Here is a 21222-nt window from a genome sequence, read left to right as displayed (position 1 = left end):
TTATTTCGTGAGATATTTGGCCCGCTCACTATCAATGGACCACCCTGTACACGTATAAGTTTGGCTGGCGGAGGGGGGTGGGAGGAGGAGGTCATGAACTCCATGACACCTCCTCCCCTTGTTTTCGTGATTGATGACGATGACTATGAATATTAGATTGTTTTTGGACAACTTAGACTAGATCGTATTCCACCTGAATAATTATAATGACCTCTTAATTACATTTTAAAGTATATATTTGGACTGTGTTGTGCCGACAGCATTGTCTTCGTCAGTTCTTCGGGGTAAGATGGAAGGTACGCATTTACAAAGTTTGAAGTGAAAGACATGCTATCTGAGGGCGATGAGCGTGACGCTGCCGTGTTGTGTGCTGCAGGTGGTCCGCCGCCATGTTGAGCCTGAGGCTGGGTAGGGCGCTGGGCCAGCGCTGCAAGTCTTCGGCAGTGTCGCTGGAGTGTCCGATGGCGGCTCCAGAGGCCGTGGACCAGCCGCGTGTAGAGGAGTGGAGCCGCGCGCGCCCCTACCAGCAGGTTCCCGGACCCACGCCGCTGCCCATCGTGGGCAACACCTGGCGCTTCCTGCCGTTAGTAGGTGAGCCAACACATGCTGATGTGCACGCCTATCACCTGCAGCTATCGAACTAACATACTTAACAGGATTGCACTAGAACTGCAACACTCTTTACTTTTTTTCTTATTAGCATGAAATTACACTACTGGCCATTAAAATTGCTACACCAAGAAAAAATGCAGATGATAAACGGGTACACTTGGACAAATATATTATACTAGAACTGACATGTGATTACATTTTCACGCAATTTGGGTGCATAGATTCTGAGAAATCAGTACCCAGACCAACCACCTCTGGTCGTAATAACGGCCTTGATACGCCTGGGCATTCAGTCAAACAGATCTCGGATGGCGTGTACAGGTACAGCTGCCCATGCAGCTCCAACACGATACCACAATTCAAAAAGAGTAGTTACTGGCGTATTGTGATGAGCCAGTTGCCCGGCCACCATTGACCAGACGTTTTCAGTTGGTGAGAGATTTGGAGAATGTGTTGGCCAGGGCCGCAGTCGAACATTTTCTGTATCCAGAAAGGCCCGTACAGGACCTGCAACATGCGGTCGTGCATTATCCTACTGAAGTGTAGGGTTTCGCAGGGATCGAATGAAGGGTAGAGACACGGGTCGTAACACATCTGAAATGTAACGTCCACTGTTCAAAGTGCCGTCAATGCGAACAAGAGGTGACCGAGACGTGTAACCAATGGCACCCCATACCATCACGCCGGGTGATACGCCAGTATGGCGATGACGAATACACGCTTCCTATGTGCGTTCACCACGATGTCGCCACACACGGATGCGACCATCATGATTCTGTAAACAGAACCTGGATTCATCCGAAAAAAAAAGAGGTTTTGCCATTGGTGCACTCAGGTTCGTGCTTGAGTACACCATCGCAGACGCTCCTGTCTGTGATGCAGCGTCAAAGGTAACCGCAGCCGTGGTCTCCGAGCTGATAGTCCATGCTGCTGCAAACGTCGTCGAACTGTTCGTGCAGATGGTTGTTGTCTTGCAAACGTCCCCATCTGTTAACTCAGGGATCGAGAAGTGGCTGCACGATACGTTACAGCCATGCGGATAAGATGCCTGTCATCACGACTGCTAGTGATACGAGGCCGTTGTTATCCAGCACGGCGTTCCATATTACCCTCCTGAACTCACCGAGTCCATATTCTGCTAACAGTCATTAGATCTCGACCAACTCGAGCAGCAATGTCGCAGTACGATAAACGGTAATCGCGATAGGCTGCAGTCCGACCTTTATCAAAGTCGGAAACGTGATGGTACGCATTTCTCCTCCTTACAGAGGCATCACAACAACGTTTCTCTAGGCAACGCCGGTCAACTGCTGTTTGTGTATGAGAGATCGGTTGGAAACTTTCCTAATGTCAGCACGTTGTAGGTGTCGCCACCGGCGCGAACCTTGTGTGAATGCTCTGAAAAGCTAATCATTTGCATATCACAGCATCTTCTTCCAGTCGGTTAAATTTCGCGACTGTAGCACGTCATCTTCGTGGTATAGCAATTTTAATGGCCAGTACTGTATTTATATGTGTTTCGTCTGTTAATTTGGACATGTCTGCAGTAATGTCGAGGCATTGAAACACAGATGTACGTGATTGTGATATCACAAATTATACCAATGATTGGACGAGAAAGAAGCACTGGATGTGGCCTGACGTTGTGATGAAAAACTTTAAAATATATTTTTAGGTCACAGAAAAGAAAGTAATTATACCAAAATCAAGCTTTACAAGAATTATTAGTTATTTCGGTTATGGAAAACACAGTTTATGGACCAAGGATGGTCAAAGTGAACCAGATAGCTATTGTCAAAATAAAAATAAGTACAACAGTGTAATGCATAATACATTCCCTAACATTCCCCAAAAATGTTTTGTCCACAAATGTATTGCTGTGTCACAAAATTGTTGACACACTCGTATCACTTGCGCAATCACAAGTAATGTCTGTGCCATAGGGTGTAGTGGAGTGTGGTCTGAGCAAATAAAGAGCAGAATCACAACTTCAAACATGTCTTTATTAAACACACACAATTTATTACTAAACAAATTTTAAGAAGCAGTGCTTTCATGTGATGGAATAAGCCAAACAATTTATTTTAATACAGTCATACTCTGAGTTACTCGGACGGAGGGTATGTTCACAGGATACAAGGTGCCAATATTTAAGTCCCAAGCTGGGCCACTGAGTTACAAGTTATATAAGAAAATACCTCTGGTCATCTGAAAAATAAACAAAATCACCTCACTGGCCTAGGTGTTGGGTTGGGTTGTTTGGGAAGGAGACCACACAGCGAGGTCATCGGTCTCTTTGGATTAGGGAAGGACGAGGGAGGAAGTCGGCCGTGCCCTTTCAAAGGAACCATCCCGGCATTTGCCTGGAGCGAATTAGGGAAATCACCGAAAACCTAAATCAGGATGGCCGGACGCGACTGGCCTAGGCGACACGTTATAATTCTATAATTCTTATCCAACTAATTCGCATCTGTGACCATCAACTTCCTTCGATCCCCCGCCTGCCAGATATGATATTATAACTCCGTCTCAACTCGAAGTTAATTTTTCACAATTTCTTAACAAATCGACAAAACATAGTCATAAAATAAGTACTAAACACTGGCAAATATGCTATAAAACAACAATCAGATCAAAGTTCAACAATTGAAAAGCCGACATACATTCATAACTGTGAGGCATCCTGGTACGTATGAAATAATTTTAAAATCGAACTACCAACCACTATATGATATTTCATAAAGCAGGACATAAAATCGTTGCATCACACGACTAGGCTACCGCTGTGGTACAGAATACTAAATCAGTGCAATACAATAAGCACCAGGGCAAACGTATTTCAAAGTAAAACTTCTTACAATTAGGGTCGTGCAATGTCATAACGCTACACACACAGTGGTAACGCCATCATAAACACAAGACCTAGTGTCTAACTGGTTACGTCACTAACGTCCACTTCCAAACAGGAGGTGCCGCTTACCAGCTGTAAACTATTGTCCTTAGGCAAACCAAGCTACACGAATTCGGAAAAGAACGCTCAAAACTGCTAGAAAGCGATCCACGTTGCCGGAGACAGAACAGACTCAAAGTCAATCTTAAAGAAGCCATTCTAGGTAACAGAAGCAAGGCACCGCTTGCATGTAATATTCTTTGGGATGCCGTGCAACCATTCATAAAAGATTTACCCTCCTGGAAGCCCAGTCGTACGAAAATAACATTTCAGTGTATCGCAGAAGAAAAGAATTCATGCAGAGCTGGACGCTAGTCCGGATTTCAGTAGAAATGCCAACTAGCAAGCCGCTGCAGAAAATGCGGCCAGTAGCCAGACCACTACCAAGGTATACACTCCGTTGCTCCGACAGCTGACCCTAGCCTGCAGGCGACAAGTACTCCGATCTCTTGCTGCTCATGAGCTCACGACCAATTGCCGTCCGTTCACTCCGCACTCCTCACGGCAGCCGATTACAGGTGGCACCACTGTACCGAGCCAAAGTTTGTCATGGCAGACAAAATATGTCATCAAGCGGAACAAGTAAAATTTTGTTACGTTTTATGATGCAGTATATTGTATTTATTTCTACAAGGTTTAAGTTCATGCGCTATGGGTCGTAAACTGGCCACAATCCTGCCACGCCAGTTAAAGATTATGAGGAGATTAACTTCAGAATGTCGTGTAGCTACTATCCTCTGTTCCTTAACAACTGCTCAGGTTGAAAAATATTTTCTTGCTCAGGATATAACGAAGCCGTTAGACGAACAGGTCCCAGCTTTAGATTATAGCTCCTAATACAGCTGATATGACAATCCACATTGTGGCACCTGCTGCATTAGGAGCTATTATCTAAAGATATATTTCAAGGAAATTCATGACACTTCGCTGCATTAGAGAAGTTTATTCATTTACTACCAGTTTCGGTCAGTGACCATCAACTGGCACCTGAATCAACGTCAAAAAACAAAAATTACAACAAAAGCTCGATGTACAAAATGTCATAGAAACACGAAAATACAAAACATAACTTATGACAAATTGACTAATGTTAGTCACATGTCAATCATTTTCAATCTTAAAATTACATTAGTTGTCAGACTCATGAATAATAACACAAAAGAACAGCAATTTTCCTACATCAGCAACCTTCGTCATGCACACTCAGCAGGAAACCGGACATAAACCTTCGTCATGCACACTCAACAGGAAACCGGACATACGTAGTCTGGACACAGCACAAATAGCCAAAATATTGGTAGCCTCAAAGGCTACTCATGCTATATTCAGACTGCATATGTCCACGTTCCGGTTGTGAGTCTCCATGACGAAGGTTGCTGATGTGGGAAACTTACCGTTCTTCTGTGTTATTATTCATGAGTCTGACAGCTAATGCAATTTTAAGGCTCAAAATGATTGACATGTGATTAACATTAGTCAATTTTTCCTAAGTTATGTTTTCTTTTCGATGTTTTGTACATTGAGCTTTCACTGCAATTTCTGTTTTTTAACGTTGTGCCAGATGATGACCACTGACCGAAACCTGTAGAAAATAAAGAAGTTGTTCTAATGCATCCAAGTGTCATTAGTTTCCTGAAACATAAATCCGCTGCTCACAATTGCGTGACCGAGCGAGGTGGCTCAGTGGTTAGCACACTGGACACGCATTTGGAAGGACGACGATTCAAATCCGCGTCCGGCCATCCTAATTTAGGTTTTCCACGATTTCCCTAAATCGCTTCAGGCAAAAGCCAGGATGGTTCCTCTGAAAGGGCACGGCCGACTTCCTTCCCCATGCTTCTCTAGGCCTATGGGGCCGATGACCTCTCTGGTCCCTTCCCCCAATCAAACAACTAACCAACCAACCAACCACAACTGCTAGAAGAAAATGTCTGATCTGAAAATAGCAGCTGTTAACAACTGAAGCCGGTTCTCTAACTATATTCCAATCAAGACAAGGGTATTTATGAAATTAGAATTATATCAATTCCTTCAGCTGCTGACAGGCGTTGATATATATCAACGGGGACAGGTGAAAATGTATTCCCCGACCGGGACTCGAACCCAGGATCTCCTGCTTACATGGCAGACGCTCTATACATCTGAGCCACCGAGGACACAGAGGATAGTGCGACTGCAGGGAATTATCCTTTGCACGCCTCCCGCGAGACCCACATTCCCAACTGTCCACAACCTACATTCGTAGTACTCCTAATAGATAATAGACATTAGTTGGGAATGTGGGTCTCGCGGGAGGCGTGCGCGAGATAGTCCCTGCAGTCGCATTATCCTTCGCGCCCTCGGTGGCTCAGCTGGATAGAGCGTCTGCTATATAAGAAGGAGACCCCGGGTTCGAATCCCGGTCGGAGCACACATTTTCACCTGTCCCCGTTGGTACATATCAACGCCCGTCAGCAGCTGAAGGTACTAGCATAACTCTAATTTCGTTCTAGACGGCTGCAGGCCATCAATGGTGTCTGTTCTTTCGGACATGTCCGAAAGAACAGACACCATATCCATATAAGTATATAAGTGTATTTATGATCAACTATCACAGATCGAGTATCTCCTTAATTGGCTTTCTCAGGTACGAAAAGAGAATATTCAGATGTTAAATAGCTCCTCTGAGCAGAATGTCACGTTAATGAAGAAAAATTTATTATGTGAACTGCGGATAGTATGGGCCTTTTAAGCCACAATTGGTATAAAACCTTAGCAGCTGATTTGATATAAGGTATAACTGCATAAAATGTTTGCTTGAACTTGTTTCTTGGTGTAAATTGTAAAAAAAAAGGTTTCTACCCAAAACGATACACAGCAAGGAAAGATTTTCTAACAATTTTAAATTTGTAAGGTGTTACGTGGTATGGGGCACACAAAAATATAGGTTTTTAAATTATAAAGTGTTTTTGTTGGTCATAAACAAATTAATCTGTTTATACATCAAAAGTACAGCACAATTCAAATACTGATGGTTAAGAAATCTTCCAACTTGTGGTTGATTGAACCTTACACAACGCAATAAGCTGTGGACTGACTTTTCTGAAAGACAGTTATGTGTAAAGTTTTGATAGAAATCTTTACCTGCGAATTTATTTTGTTTGTTATATCTGTGAGGCAGGTTTAAATTTTGTGCCAAAATCGTACCCCAAATTTTGAAACTCAGCGTTACCTAGCAGCATTAAATCTCTCCTTTGTGCCACAAGCACTTCACAGTTTCTTCAAATGCTAGTTTGACAAACCCTATCTGATCGGTCGTAGATGTCTGCTGATCACCTACAATGATTTTAATCTCTTTTTTCAGCAGAGTTCTAGGAACATTTAAACGATCGGCAGGTCATCTCGCCTTCTAAAACATTGAGAATCGATTGATTCATTGCAGGCTAGGACTACTCTCCTCGACCCTCACAAGCAAGCTTCTTCTTCAGTCTTGACAAAAATAAAATTACTTTACAGTCCGTATCACCTGACTTTAGTATAGCCTATACTACCCGAATGACACTGCACATTAGAACTTGGCGAGAACAGAAACACAATCTACAGTACATTAGACTACGTAACATTAGTACTTTTGTGATAATATTACTTCGTGCATTTAAAAATATAAACAGTTGCTGAACATTGCAACGTTCACCAGCTTCGAGACTAAAAAAATAATAATAACATGAAGAAAAATAAAATAAAATTAGCTTCTGACACAAATGCAATAGCTACGTCACTGAAGTTCTAGCAAGTGGCGCAGTGATGTCTGCACTTCAGTGCAAACAATGCGTGCGTCCGCTGTTTTGTGTCAAACCCGAGAAACGACAAGTGATCCCTGCTACCCTCCAGCCCAAACTAACCGCCCTTCCTCCAACGCCTCAGCAAAAATAATGTGGAAGACATTTTACATCCCAGCGATTTAAAAGTAAAAATTTAATTTTTGGAGTTAGCTGTATGTTTTGAGTCGGTCACTGAACCTGCAATTTAAAAAATATTGAGAAAAAACACGACAACCATCCTCGTATATATTTCCTCTCCTGGTCCCACAAACGGCTGACCTCCAGGTTCTTTCATCTTCTTCGCCATTCTAGTCCCTCGCGGATTTGTCCAAACATCTTTAGCAGCGTTTCGTTTTCAAAAAACTTTCTCTTTCTATACTTATTTTTCATATATCTGTCTCTAACAATTTTACTGGTTTAATTATTGTTTTACTAGCATTTTCTCCAAGGCATCGTCCAATATGAGTTTGACACATATGTTGAACATACTTCATCCTCCTTCCTCTCTCTGAATCCCTCTCTTCCTCCCTCTTTCTGTCCATCTCACCTTCCCACATCTATCTATGTGTCTTCTCCTCCCCATTCTCTATGTCTCTTCATATCCTCCTCATCCTCTCTTCGTCCATTTCTTGGACCCTTCCCTCTGACCATACCTTCCTCTCCCCTCCCTCTCACCATACCCTTCTCTCTTTTCCATCTCAGAGTCCCCCTCTTCCTTTTCATCTCCCCATTAGCCCTCTATACCTTCCATGTGCCTCATTCATCTTCCCCCCTCCCCTCTCTTTGTCCATTTAATCTTCCCCCTTGCTTTTTTCGTCTCCTTCTCTATCAGTCTCAACCTGTCCCCAGTCATGCTCATCAGCATGTGTAGACCCTACAATACACTTCAATAAAGCAGGCTGGTACTACTCCCACAATGCACCAGCCACGCAAGACAACCTAGATTTCAGGGCCCAGAAATCAGTTTCTTGCCACTGGTATGCAGACTGCCTGCAAACAGGTTGATTTGGCAGACTGACACTGTCTCCACACAACATGTCTGTCATTTATGGCAGCCTAAATGCCAGGTGCTGGAAAAAACACATTTGGCCATGTCTCCTATTGGAGCTAGGAATTCATAAGCCCCACAGTGCTGATACTCATGAGACCTGCTGTTTATGTGCTAAAGTTGGTTTGAAACAGATCCAGTGGTTTTGGAGAAGATCTCAGAGTTACACATATACATGCACTCTGCTTTATATGTGTGACAGATAACAGATATATGATGTAGGTTGCAGTAGTTACTGGGAGATGAAGCATCTTGCACAGGATAGAGTAGCATGGAGAGCTGCATCAAACCAGTCTCAGGACTGAAGACCACAACAACAACAACAACAACAACAGATATATCTTTTTAATCTCTTGAAAAAAAAATTGAATGGCAAGTAATTTGTTGAGTTAATATGATACTCTGGATGCTGAGCAGATCCTAGCACTATGTCTTGTTTCTTACCATTTCTGTGTTTTACCACAACTGACAGATTCTTAAACTCATCTGCCTCATCAATCATGTGGTTAGATATCTTCAGGATTCTCCACCTTCGGGTATATATGCACTGGAAACGTCTTAGACAGTACGTGTCAGCTGGCCATTGTGGCCGAGCGGTTCTAGGCGCTTCAGTCTGGAACCGCGCGACCGCTACGGTCGCAGGTTCGAATCCTTCGTCGGGCATGGATGTGTGTGATGTCCTTATGTTCGTTAGGTTTAAGTAGTTCTAAGTTCTAGGGGACTGATGACCTCGGATGTTAAGCCCCATAGTGCTCAGAGCCATTTGAACCATTTTTGAAGCGCGTGTCATGGAAAAAGAAGAAATTTGTGTTTATTTAAGTCTGCAGGTCTTGGTGGCTGTTGTCATTGCCGATAAAATCTGAGTCGTTAGATCGCTGCATAGTCCTCTTCAAACTTCGAACCCTCAACTGGCATCTTCTTCAGGATTGCATTGATGTCCCTGCAGGAAAATAGCCTTTTTCATATGAATACGACATGGTCCAGGAATACCAGTGGAATCCTGAAGAAGATCGCAGCAGAAGGACCGAAAGTTCGAGCAGTGAAGCTGTTTTAAGAAGAATATGACGCGGCCTCAAGACTCAGAAGACTTTTACATCAAAATTGGTTCGGTAAAGGCAGAATTGTTACAAAACTTGTTTGCCAACTAACCACGTTAGGAGCCAACTGGAACTTGCAGGCGTCGTCGCAGGAAACTCTCCTCAGCTACTGGATGGCTTAGGAGATAAATCTTGACATAATGTCCTTGAAGAACAAATCCGCAATCACTGATTTTTAAGCAGATTTATTATCCGTTCTGATATCATTAATGTTTTGAATGACCGTTTTCTGTTCAGTATGAAACATCCTCAGATGTGCACACAACAGTAAAATAACTAATTAGCAAATACACTACGAAATACAAAATGTTGTCATTCCAAGCCACCACCAAGCACAAGATGCAGCAGAACATGCCTGAATGTATCGGCTACAAGAGTAACCCTTCCAACTATCAGCAAATTTACGTGTTACGTCACGTAATAAAATAGTGGTTTGTTAGAATCCATGTTTAAAATAGCCCTTAAGACCACTGGCGACAGGTGGCATCTGGTACATTTGTCACATTTAAATAAAACTTATTCACCCATACTGAATTAGCAATAATTTTTGTATGTTTGGCGAGAGTGGGGATAATTAATTGAAACCTGTGATCTGTCTAGGTTAAAAGGCATGATGAAAGTCTTATAACATACTTGTGGTTTACAAGACGGAAGGTGTCCATATCCATGACGTTTCTGTAGGCCTGTCTTCATATCAGCTTGCTTCCTCGTATGACCACTGTTTTGGAGTTGTGCAGCGAACCTCCAGTCGTTTGCTGACCGCCCCATCATCGATTTCAGGCACAGCACACGTGTTACTGCTGTCACGCCACACACTTCTTGTCCGCTGTCGCCTTGGACGTCCATGTGCAACAAACAACATAAATGTTCAAATATATATTATGATTTCTCTCCCTCTGCTCATTCAGGATTAGACTCGGACATTGCTTTTTATCGGCTTAAATTTCACGTTCCTGCAAGACATTACGGAATCGTCCACGTTGAGCCCTTTGTAGAATGTACAAATTTTGATCAATGTTCGAGTGCTCTAAAGCTGGCATGTGTGCCCCAAACGTTATGGCAACTTTAAGCTCTGAGCGAAGACCGTTGATCAAAATTTGGACATCTCCCCCCCCCCCCCCCCCCCCCCATGAACCATGGACCTTGCCGTTGGAGGGGAGGCTTGCGTGCCTAAGCGATACAGATAGCCGTACCGTAGGTGCAACCACAACGGAGGGGCATCTGTTGAGAGGCCAGACAAACGTGTGGTTCCTGAAGAGGGGCAGCAGTCTTTTCAGTAGTTGCAGGGGCAACAGTCTGGATGATTGACTGATCTGGCCTTGTAACGCTAACCAAAACGGCCTTGCTGTGCTGGTACTGCGAACGGCTGAAAGCAAGGGGAAACTGCAGCCGTAATTTTTCCCGAGGGCATGCAGCTTTACTGTATGAGAGCTGCATCAAACCAGTCTCAGGACTGAAGACCACAACAACAACAACATAAATTTCGAAAGGAAAGGTTCCTTAATGGATTGAAGGAACTTGAAATTTACTTGCTCATAAAAAGCAATAACCGAATTTAATCTTGAATGAGCAGAGCGAATGAAACCATAATGCCTATTTTAACATTTATGACGACTTACTAAGATGATGATTATTGCGTATGGATGTTCAAGGCGATAGGGGACAGAAAGTGTGGTGGGACAGCTGTAACCTTTATGCTGTTCCTGTAATCGATAAAGGAGTGTCAGCAGACGACCGGTTTGTTCACGGCACAACGCTAAAACAGTGATCACATGTGCAAGCAAGCCGCGACGATACAGGTCTATTAAATTACAGGTACTTTTTAATATCTTTTAGCCTTGGGAAACTCGAATTTTAAGTATCTCCATTTTCACCAAACAAAAAAAAAAATTCTAATTCAGCGTGGGTGTATAAGTTTGCGACAAATGTACCAGACGCGACCTGTTGGCAGTAGATTTATAAGCTATACTAATGGCGTAGATTTTATCAAACCATTGTTTTTTATATCACATAGTAAGTAAATTAGCTAATAGGCGGGTTACTCTTGTAACTGATACATTCAGGTACGGCCGATGCAACTGACTTCTGATGTTGACATAGTATGGTCACATTTTGCATTTGGTAGAGTATCTGCTAATCAGCTATTTTAGTGTTGTCTACAGATCTGAGGACAGTTGAAGTTGAACCGAAACCGGTTATTCAAAAATTGGTGCAATCGATATGGGTAAAAAATCTGATTAAAGACTACAGTAGTTCAGACTTGAACAGTAACGTCTCCATCATCCTGTGCACAACATGCCAGGAAAGATCCAAATACACTGTTTGTAAGACAAAAAAGACGCACCAAGAAGGAATTACCAAGTGGGGCGGAAATCAGTACATGTGATGTACGAGGGCTATTCGGAAAGTAAGAATCGATGGCTCGCGAAATGGAAATCATTCAGAAAATCAAAAACATTTTGTTGGCAACAGATAGCTACACCTTCCAGCTACTTCTCTACATAGTCACTGCTCAGACTTAGACATTTTTCGTAGCATTGTACCAACTTTCTAATACCGTCGTCATACAAGACAGCCGCCTGTGCTTTCTGCCAATTCTTGATGCTGGTCTACAGCTCGTTGTCTGGGTCAAAATGTTGTCTTGATAGCCATCGGTTCACGTGAGGGGAGATGAAACTCAGTGGTAGGGGGGGGGGGGGGGGGCGGCCGAGCGGTTCTGGGCGCAACAGTCTGGAACCGCGCGACCGCTACGGTGGAAGGTTCGAATCCTGCCTCGGGCATGGATGTGTGTGATGTCCTTAGGTTAGTTAGGTTTAAGTAGTTCTAAGTTCTAGGGGACTGATGACCTCAGAAGTTAAGTCCCATAGTACTGAGAGTCATTTGAACCATCTGAGTCATTTGGAGGGGGGGGGGGGGGCTCAGTTAAGGGCTGTATGTTAGGTGATCAAACACTCCCCATCGAAAATGTTGCAGGAGCATCTTCATTGCCCCTGCAGAGTGTAGCCGTGAATTGCCGTGCAAAGGAAACAAATGACAGTTATGTTGTGTGGGTTACACGGCATCAGGTGATGGTTCAAATGGCTGTGTGCACTATGCGACTTAACTTCGGAGGTCATCAGTCGCCTAGAACTTAGAACTAATTAAACCTAACTAACCTAAGGACATCACACACATCCATGCCCGAGGCAGGATTCGAACCTGCGTCCGTAGCGGTCGCTCGGTTCCAGACTGTAGCGCCTAGAACCGCACGGCCACTCCGGCCGGCTGCATCAGGTGAAATGTCTCAACAGACCCTCATACTTGGCGAGAGATACTACTTTCTAGTCATTTTTTCGTGCTCACTGTGCGCTCATAACTGAAAAGAGCGACGAGACACATCCTTGCAAAACTTCATCGGAGTTTCACTGTGGCTTCCATTCCACGATCGATCGTGTCTTACTTTCCGAATAGTCCTCGTACATGTACAGACAAATAAATGACTACGGTTTCAGAAAAAGTGGATGATTTGTTCAAGAGAAAGAGCTTCAGAAACTGAGCAAGTTAATAATGCGTTGGTCTACCCCACCGCTTATGCAATCAGTTACTGGCGATCGCATTGATTGAAAGAGTTGCTGGATGTTCTCCTGAGAGTATTGTGCCAAATTCTGTCCAATCAGCGCGTTGGTCCATCAAAATCTCATAATGCTTCAAACCCCTCAAATGTGGACAGATCCGGCGGCCTTGTTGGTCAAAGGGTTTAGCAAGTACGAAGACAAGCAGTAAGGAGAACCACTCGCCTTGAGCGGTAGGGCGTTATATTGCTGAAATGTACAAAACGAACCGTAGAATATCGTCGACGTACAGCAGAGCCATAGTGGTGCCGCGAATGACAACCAAAGGCGTCCTGCTATGGAAAGAAATGATACCCCAGTCCATCACCCCTGCTTGTCGGGCCATTAGCCAGGCGACAGTCAGGCTGGTATACCACCACCGCCCAGGGCGTCTCCAGAAACGTCTTCATTGGTCATCGGGGCTCATTTCGTATAGGAACTCATAATCGAAGACCACGCCCTGTTTAGTTGCCCTTCATGGAAAGCCATCCTGGGCTTACATTTCAGCAAGACAATGCCTGCCCGCACGCTGCTTGTCTTCCTGCTTGTCATAAGCTACGTTGGCCATCAACGGCACCTGATCTCTCCCTAACTGAGAACGTTTGGGGCATTATGGGCAGAGCCCTCCAACCAGCTCGGGCTTTTGACAATGTAACTCGCTAATTGGACATAATTTGCCACGATATCTCTCAGGAGAACATCCAACAACTCTATAACTCAATACCATGCAGAACAGATGCTTGCATGAGGACCAGAGGTGGAATAACGGATTACTGACTTGCTCAATTGATGAAGTTCTTCCTCCTCAATAAAAAAAAGCACTCCTTCTTCAGGCCACGAGTGGCGGATAGGAGGGACTGGGGTCAGCACACCGCTCTCCCGGTCGTGATGATGGTATTCTTGACCGAAGCCGCTACTATTCGGTCGAGTAGCTCCTCAATTGGCATCACGAGGCTGAGTGCACCCCGAAAAATGCAACAGCGCATGGCAGCCTGGATTGTCACCCATCCAAGTGCCGAACACACCCGACAGCGCTTAACTTCGGTGATCTCACGGCAACCGTTATATCCACTGCGGCAAGGCCGTTGCCATTTGCTTTTCAATAAACCATCCAATTTTTCCAAAATTGTATTCATTTATTTGCCTGTATATGCACAGCGTCGCATCTTCTCATTTCCGTCCCAATCCGGTACTACCTTCGTCGTGTGTTATTTTTTAATTTTGGTTCAAATGGCTCTGAGCACTATGGGACTTAACATCTGAGGTCATCAGTCCCCTAGAACATAGAACCACTTAAACCTAACTAACCTATGGACATCACACACATCCATTCCCACGGCAGGATTCGAAACTGCGACCGTAGCAGTCGCGCGGTTCCAGACTGTAGCGCCTAGAACCGCTCGGCCAAAACGGCCGGCCTTTTAATTTTATTTATTTATTTATTTTTTGTCTTCCAGTGCATGTTACAATGCATGGGGCGGAACTACACGATATTAAACGTTACCCAGAATCAGATTTGGTTTTCGCAGTTGTGCGTTTCGAAAAGGCTGCCCTTGTTTTGGGTTCTGTTTTGAATTTAATTTGACAGCCAAGTTAAAGTTTTTGTTTCACAAGTTTATTCGTCCATTCCCGCCTCCTCTTCAATCTAAGCCAGCACACGTTCGTGGTGGCGCAAACCTTTTTTTGAGCGGTTAGCTGGAGGCCTCGCTAACAGTGGTTCTCCTGCCGCAGGCGACTTCAGCATCCCCGGTATGGCGGGCGTGTGCGAGCGGCTGCGCGCACAGTTCGGCCCCGTGGTGCGGCTGTCGGGGCTGCTGGGCCGGCCGGACATGCTGTTCCTCTTCGACGCCGACCTGGTGGAGCGAGTCTTCCGCGAGGAGGACGCGCTGCCCCACCGGCCGTCCATGCCGTCGCTCAACTACTACAAGCACGTCCTGCGCAAGGACTTCTTCGGCAGCGCGCCCGGCGTCATCGCAGTGTGAGTACAGCACTCCCTCTCGCCTCAACATACCCTCGTTGCTCCTAATATTGTGCATATAACACGCTCTACGAGATTTACTACACACATCAAAAAAAGTTTTTCATCATCCCGGTTCCCAGAATTTCTGAAGATAGACATTCATTGTGGATATTGTATCACAGACACAGTCCCTTTGACTGTTCGGAGGCGTCACTAAACCCGCCCAAAGATGTAAACAACCATGCATGAGCAGCGCCTATTAGACGGAGGGGGTCCGACAGCCGATCAGTCCCAGTCATTCCACCAGGAAGGAGGTACACGGCTCTTGTTGTCTGTAGTTCATACATGCCTAGACGGTCAATACAGCGGTTCGATCGCGACCGCATTGTTACTTTGTGCCAGGAAGGCTTCTCAACAAGGGAAGTGTCCAGGCGTCTCGGAGTGAACCAAAGCGGTGTTGTTCGGACATGGAGCAGATACAGAGAGACAGGAACTGTCGATGATATGCCTCGCTCAGGCCGCCCAAGGGCTGCTACTGTAGTGGATGGCCACTAACTAAGGATTATGGCTCGGAGGAATCCTGACAGCAACGCCCGCCATCATGTTGAATAATGCTTTTCGTGCACCCACAGGTGCTCCCGACGTCCATGGCGAGGTCCTTCTTTGCAACCACGATGCCATGCAGCGCGGTACAGTTAGGCCCAACAACAAGCTGAAAGCACCGCTCAGGATTGGCATCACATTCTTTTCACCGATGAGTGTCGCATAAGCCTTCAACCAGACAATCGTCTGCCTTAGACTCACTGTTCAGCGAGTGCAGCAAAGTGGAGGTTCCCTGCTGTTTTGGGGTGGCATTATGTGGGGCCGACGTACGCCGCTGGTGGTCATGGAAGGTGCCGTAACGGCTGTACGATACGTGAATGCCATCCTTCGACCGACAGTACAACCATACCGGCAGCATACTGGCAAGGCATTCGTCTTCATGGATGACAATTCGCGCCCCTATCGCACACATCTTGCGAATGACTCCCTTCACGATTAGCGACCACAAGGCAGTTGCTGCTAGATTGAATACCGTAACACCTACGATCAAAAAGAAAAGAAAAGATATCTATTAAAATAGCTGATAAAAATGCTCTTAACGCCTTCTTAAGAGACAATTTTCACTCCTTCCGATCTGATCATGAAAGTCTAGAAAAGTTGTGGAATTTTTCAAAGAGATAGTATCGACAGCAATTGAGGGATATATACCACATAAATTAATAAGTGATGGTACCGATCCCCCATGGTACACAAAACGAGTCAGATCGTTGTTGCAGAAGCAACGAAAAAAGCATGCCAAATTTAAAAGAACGCAAAATCCCGAAGATTGGCAAAGTTTTGCAGAACTTCGCAAAATGGCGCATACTTCAATGCGAGATGCTTTTAATAATTTCCACAACGAAACTCTGTCCTGAAATCTGGCAGAAAACCGAAAGAGATTCTGGTCATACATTAAGCACACCAGTGGCAAGACGCAATCAATACCTTCACTGAGCGATAACAACGGTGAAGTCACTGATGACAGTGCCACTAAAGCAGAGTTATTAAACACGGTTTTCCGAAACTCCTTCACCAAAGAAGACGAAGTAAATATTCCTGAATATTCCTGAATTCCAAGCACGAACAACTGCCAAGATGAGAAACATAGAAGTAGATATCCTCGATGTAACGAAGCAGCTTAAATCACTTAATAAAGGCAAGGCCTCCGGTCCAGATTGTATACCAGTCAGGTTCCTCTCAGAGTATGCTGATAAAATAGCTCTATATTTAGCGATTATATACAACCACTCGCTCACAGAAAGAGCCGTACCTAAAGACCGGAAAATTGCTCAGGTCACACCAGTACGCAAAAAGGGAAGTAGGAGTAATCCGCTGAATTACAGGCCTATATCACTAACGTCGATTTTCAGTAGGGTTTTGGAACATATACTGTATTCGAACATTATGAAGTACCTCGAAGAAAACGATTTATTGACACATAGTCAGCACGGTTTCAGAAAACATCTTTCTTGTGAAACACAACAAGCTCTTTATACTCATGAGGTAATAAGTGCTATCGACAGGGGATGTTAAATTGATTCCACATTTTTAGATTTTCAGAAGGCTTTCGACACCGTTCCTCACAAGCGTCCTCTAACCAAACTGCGTGCCTTCGGAATATCGGCTCACTTGTGTTACTGGATTCGTGATTTCCCGTCAGAAAGGTCACAGTTTGTAGTAATAGACGGAAAGTCATCGAGTAAAACAGCGTTCAGCAAGGAAGTGTTATAGGCTCCCTATTGTTCCTGACCTATATTAACGACATACGAGACACTTTGAGTAGCCGTCTTAGATTGTTTGCAGATGATGCTGTCATTTATCGTCTTGTAAAGTCATCAGATGATCAAAACGACTTGCAAAATGATTTAGATAAGATATCTGTATGGTGCGAAAAGTGGTAATTGACTCTGAATAAGGAAAAGTGTGAAGTTATTCACACGAGTGAATCAGCTTAATTTCGATTACGCGATAAGTCACACAAATCTGAAGGCTGCAAGTTCAATTAAATACTTAGAGATTACAGCTACAAATAACTTAAACTGGAACGATCTCATAGATAATATTGTGGGTAGAGCAAACCAAAGACTGCGATTCATTGGCAGAACACTTAGAAGGTGCAACAGATCTACTAAAGAGACTGCTTACAACACTCTTGTCCACCCTGTTCTGGAGTATTGCTGTGCTGTGTGGGATCGGCATCAGGTGCGACTGACGGGTGACATCGAAAAAGTACAAACAAGGGCAGCTCGTTTTGTACTATCGCGAAATAGGGGAGATAGTGTCACAGACATGATACGTGATTTGGAGTGGCAATCATTAAAACAAAGGCGTTTTTCGTTGCGACAGGATCTTCTCATGAAATTTCAATCACCAATTTTCTCCTCCGATTGCGGAAACATTTTGTTGGCACCTACCTACATAGGGAGAAATGATCATCACGATAAAATAAGAGAAATCAAGGCTCTCACAGAAAAATTTAAGTGCTCGTTTTTCCCGCGTGCCGTTCGAGAGTGGAACGGTAGACAGACAGCTTGAAGGTGGTTCATTGAACCCTCTGTCAGGCACTTTATTGTGAATAGCAGAGTAATCACGCAGATGTAGATGTAGATGTAGAACGAAATCGTTCGACTAGAGTGGCCAGCATGTTCCCCAGACATGAACCCTATCGAACATTCCTGGTATAGATTGAAAAGGGCTGTCTACGGACGACGTGACCCACCAACCACTCTGAGGGATCTACGCCGAATCGTCGTTGAGGAGTGGGACAATCTGGACCAACGCTGCCTTGATGAACCTGTGGATAGTATGTCACGGCGAATACAGGCGTGCAGCAATGCAAGAGGACGTGCTACTGGGTATTAGAGGCACCGTCGTGTACAGCAATCTGGACCACCACCTCTGAAGGTCTCACTGTATGGTGGTACAGCATGCAATGTGTACTTTTCATGAGCAATAAAAAGAAGGGAAATGATGTTTATGCTGATCTCTATTTCAATTTTCTGTACAGGTTCCAGAACTGTCGGAACCGAGGTGATGCAATACTTTTTTTTATGTGTGTACTTAATTATCCTAGTTTATTAAAAGTTAGCTGTTACCCGCGACTGCGCTTACGTATCAGTAGTTATGTTATGATGTTTGGTAGTGAGTAAGCAAACTACATGATCCACTGAATGGAATGAACAGTCTAATGAGTACAGAATATGGATTGAGAGTAAATCGAAGAAAGACGAAAGTACTGAGAAGTAGCAGAAATGAGACCAGTGAGAACTTAAAATCAGGATTGATGGTCACGGAGTAAATTAAGTTAAGGAATTCTGATAGCTAGGCATCAAAATAACCAATGACGGACGCAGCAGGAAGAACATCAAAAGCAGACGAGCACTGGCGAAAAGGGCATTCCTGGCCTAGAGAAGTCTACTAATACTAAACATAGGCCTTAATTTGAGGAAGAAATTTCTGAGAATGTACGTTTTGAGTACAGCATTGTATGGTGGTGAAACATGGACTGTGAGAAAACCGGAATAGATGAGAATCGGAGCATTTGAGATGTGGTGCTACAGACGAGTGTTGAAAATTGGGGGATGAGGTAAGGATTGAGGAAGTTCTGTGCAGAATCGGAGAGGAAAGGAATACGTGGAAAACACTGACATGGAGAAGGGACAGGATGATAGGACACCTATTAACACATCAGGGAATGACTCCCATGGTACTGGAGGGAGATGTAGAGGACAAAAACTGTAGAGGAAGACAGAGATTGGAATACATCCAGCAAATAATTGAGGACGTAGGCTGCAAGTGCTACTCTGAGATGAAGACGTTGGCACAGGAACTACAATTCATGCTGCTGTACGTGCAATAACATCGGCAGTCCTCTCGTGTCCATCTATTCGAATTAGCATAGCTCTTGATGTATGCCCCGTTCTCTCCCGCCCAAACTGTCCCAACTCGCGATGCGTCGGCATGCGTAGAGTCGCTGCCATGCATGTTCATGTCGAGGAGCAGGAGCGAGCATCTATCTATGGTACTGTTGAGGTAGTACATTATAAAACATGTACGATATGGAAGCGAGCATCTATCTATGGTACTGTTGTAGTACATTATACAACAATTACGTTAAGGGAGCGAGCCTCTATTTATGGTACTGTTGAAGTAGTAAGTAGTACATTACACAACATGTACATTAACCAAAAAAATGGTTCTGTTGCAGTGTTACGTAAATTATTTCATAATGGCCACCCACCTCCTTAGCTGTGCGGTCGGATGGAGTCTCCTGGCCAACAATGAGACATGATCATTTCACTTTATTTCATAGTGGCCAATCTCTTCTTCTGGCGTCTCCATATATATCCTCCTTATAGACATTTTTCTACGTGGTTTTCCTCCATCTTCACAAATGCACATCATCACAAATGCACACACTGTATTTGGAGCACATCCAATTATTTTCCTTTATTGCATTTCGATTCCCCCCTCCCCAGAGGGGGGTGGCAGCAGCGTAACATGCTGCTCTACAGCCTACAGGAAAGTCAAAAAAACATAATGAGAATATAAACAAACAAGAAAAAATGCGATAAAACGGTGACATTGTAAAAAACTGGAAAATAGCGGAAAGTTGTGGAATTAAAAATATAAAAACACTGCGGTGATGCTGCAGATGAAGACACACAATAAGTAGACAGGCACAATTACAAAACAAAGCGACAGTCTGGTTTCTGTTCACATGAGAGAAAAAACACAACTAACGACCATATAGTGGCTGTTCGCAACACTGACAGGGGACGCACAACACTGAACACTCACTTAAAACAGCACTGTACAGGTGACACAGCAGCAGATGGGGGGGGGGGGGGTGAACTGATGAGAGGGAAAAGGGGGGAAGAGAGGAAAAGAAAAAAAGGTGGAGTCGATGGAGGGAGGGGACATAGAAAAGGGGGGCTGGGCAGACGCGAGAAGGAGTGGGAAAGGCAGTGGAGGGGAGAGCAAAAAGAACTCGAGGGAGAGAAGGGAAGTAGTGAGAGGGTAGGTGGGGAAAAAATAGGATGGAAGGGAGGGGGAAGAGGGAGCCTGGGAAAAGGACAGAGGAAGGGAGGGGAGGTGAGGATCAGAGTTGATAGGAGGGATAAATGGAGGGAGAGAGGGCATCATCTGGGAGGGGGTGTCGACAGAAGCCACCTTGGGAAAGGAGATGAAGGGTGTAGAGGTGAAGGGTAGGGGGGACACAATGGTGACGGCACGGCATAGGGTGTGGGTTGGAGAGGAGAGGAGCAACCAGGGGATTAGGGGGCTCAAGGTGGCGGGAGGTGTAGAGGACACAGATATGTTTGAGGGAAAGGAGCAGATGGGGGAAAGGAATCAGGTCATAGAGGATCCACTTGGGGGAAAGGAGGTGTATATGGAAGGCGAGGTGGAGTGCATGGCGCTCGAGGATCTGGAGGGACTTACAGAATTTGTGGGCAGGTGGATATCCAGGTGGGACTGGCATAACAGAGGATGGAACAGATTAAGGATTTGTAGGTGTGGAGGATGGTAGAGAGGTTCAGCCCCCATGTCCAGCCAGAGAGGAGTTTGAGGAGCCAGAGGCAG

At 44.7% G+C, this 21222-nt stretch overlaps 1 protein-coding gene across 1 annotated transcript in view; it reads left to right on the top strand.

Annotated features, from left to right (window-relative positions):
* Positions 1-21222, top strand: part of LOC126198820 (probable cytochrome P450 301a1, mitochondrial) — a 284658-nt gene that overhangs the window by 83480 nt on the left and 179956 nt on the right. The window contains exons 2-3 of the mRNA XM_049935391.1: positions 377-591; positions 14829-15075. Of these exons, the coding sequence (XP_049791348.1) occupies positions 390-591; positions 14829-15075 (449 nt within the window). The 5' untranslated portion in view covers positions 377-389. The remainder of the gene's footprint in view (positions 1-376; positions 592-14828; positions 15076-21222) is intronic.

This window comes from Schistocerca nitens, chromosome 8 (assembly GCF_023898315.1).
Source record: "Schistocerca nitens isolate TAMUIC-IGC-003100 chromosome 8, iqSchNite1.1, whole genome shotgun sequence".
NCBI classification, from domain to species: domain Eukaryota; kingdom Metazoa; phylum Arthropoda; class Insecta; order Orthoptera; family Acrididae; genus Schistocerca; species Schistocerca nitens.
Note: the sequence above shows the minus strand (reverse complement) of the source record. Positions and strands in the feature narration are given on the sequence as shown.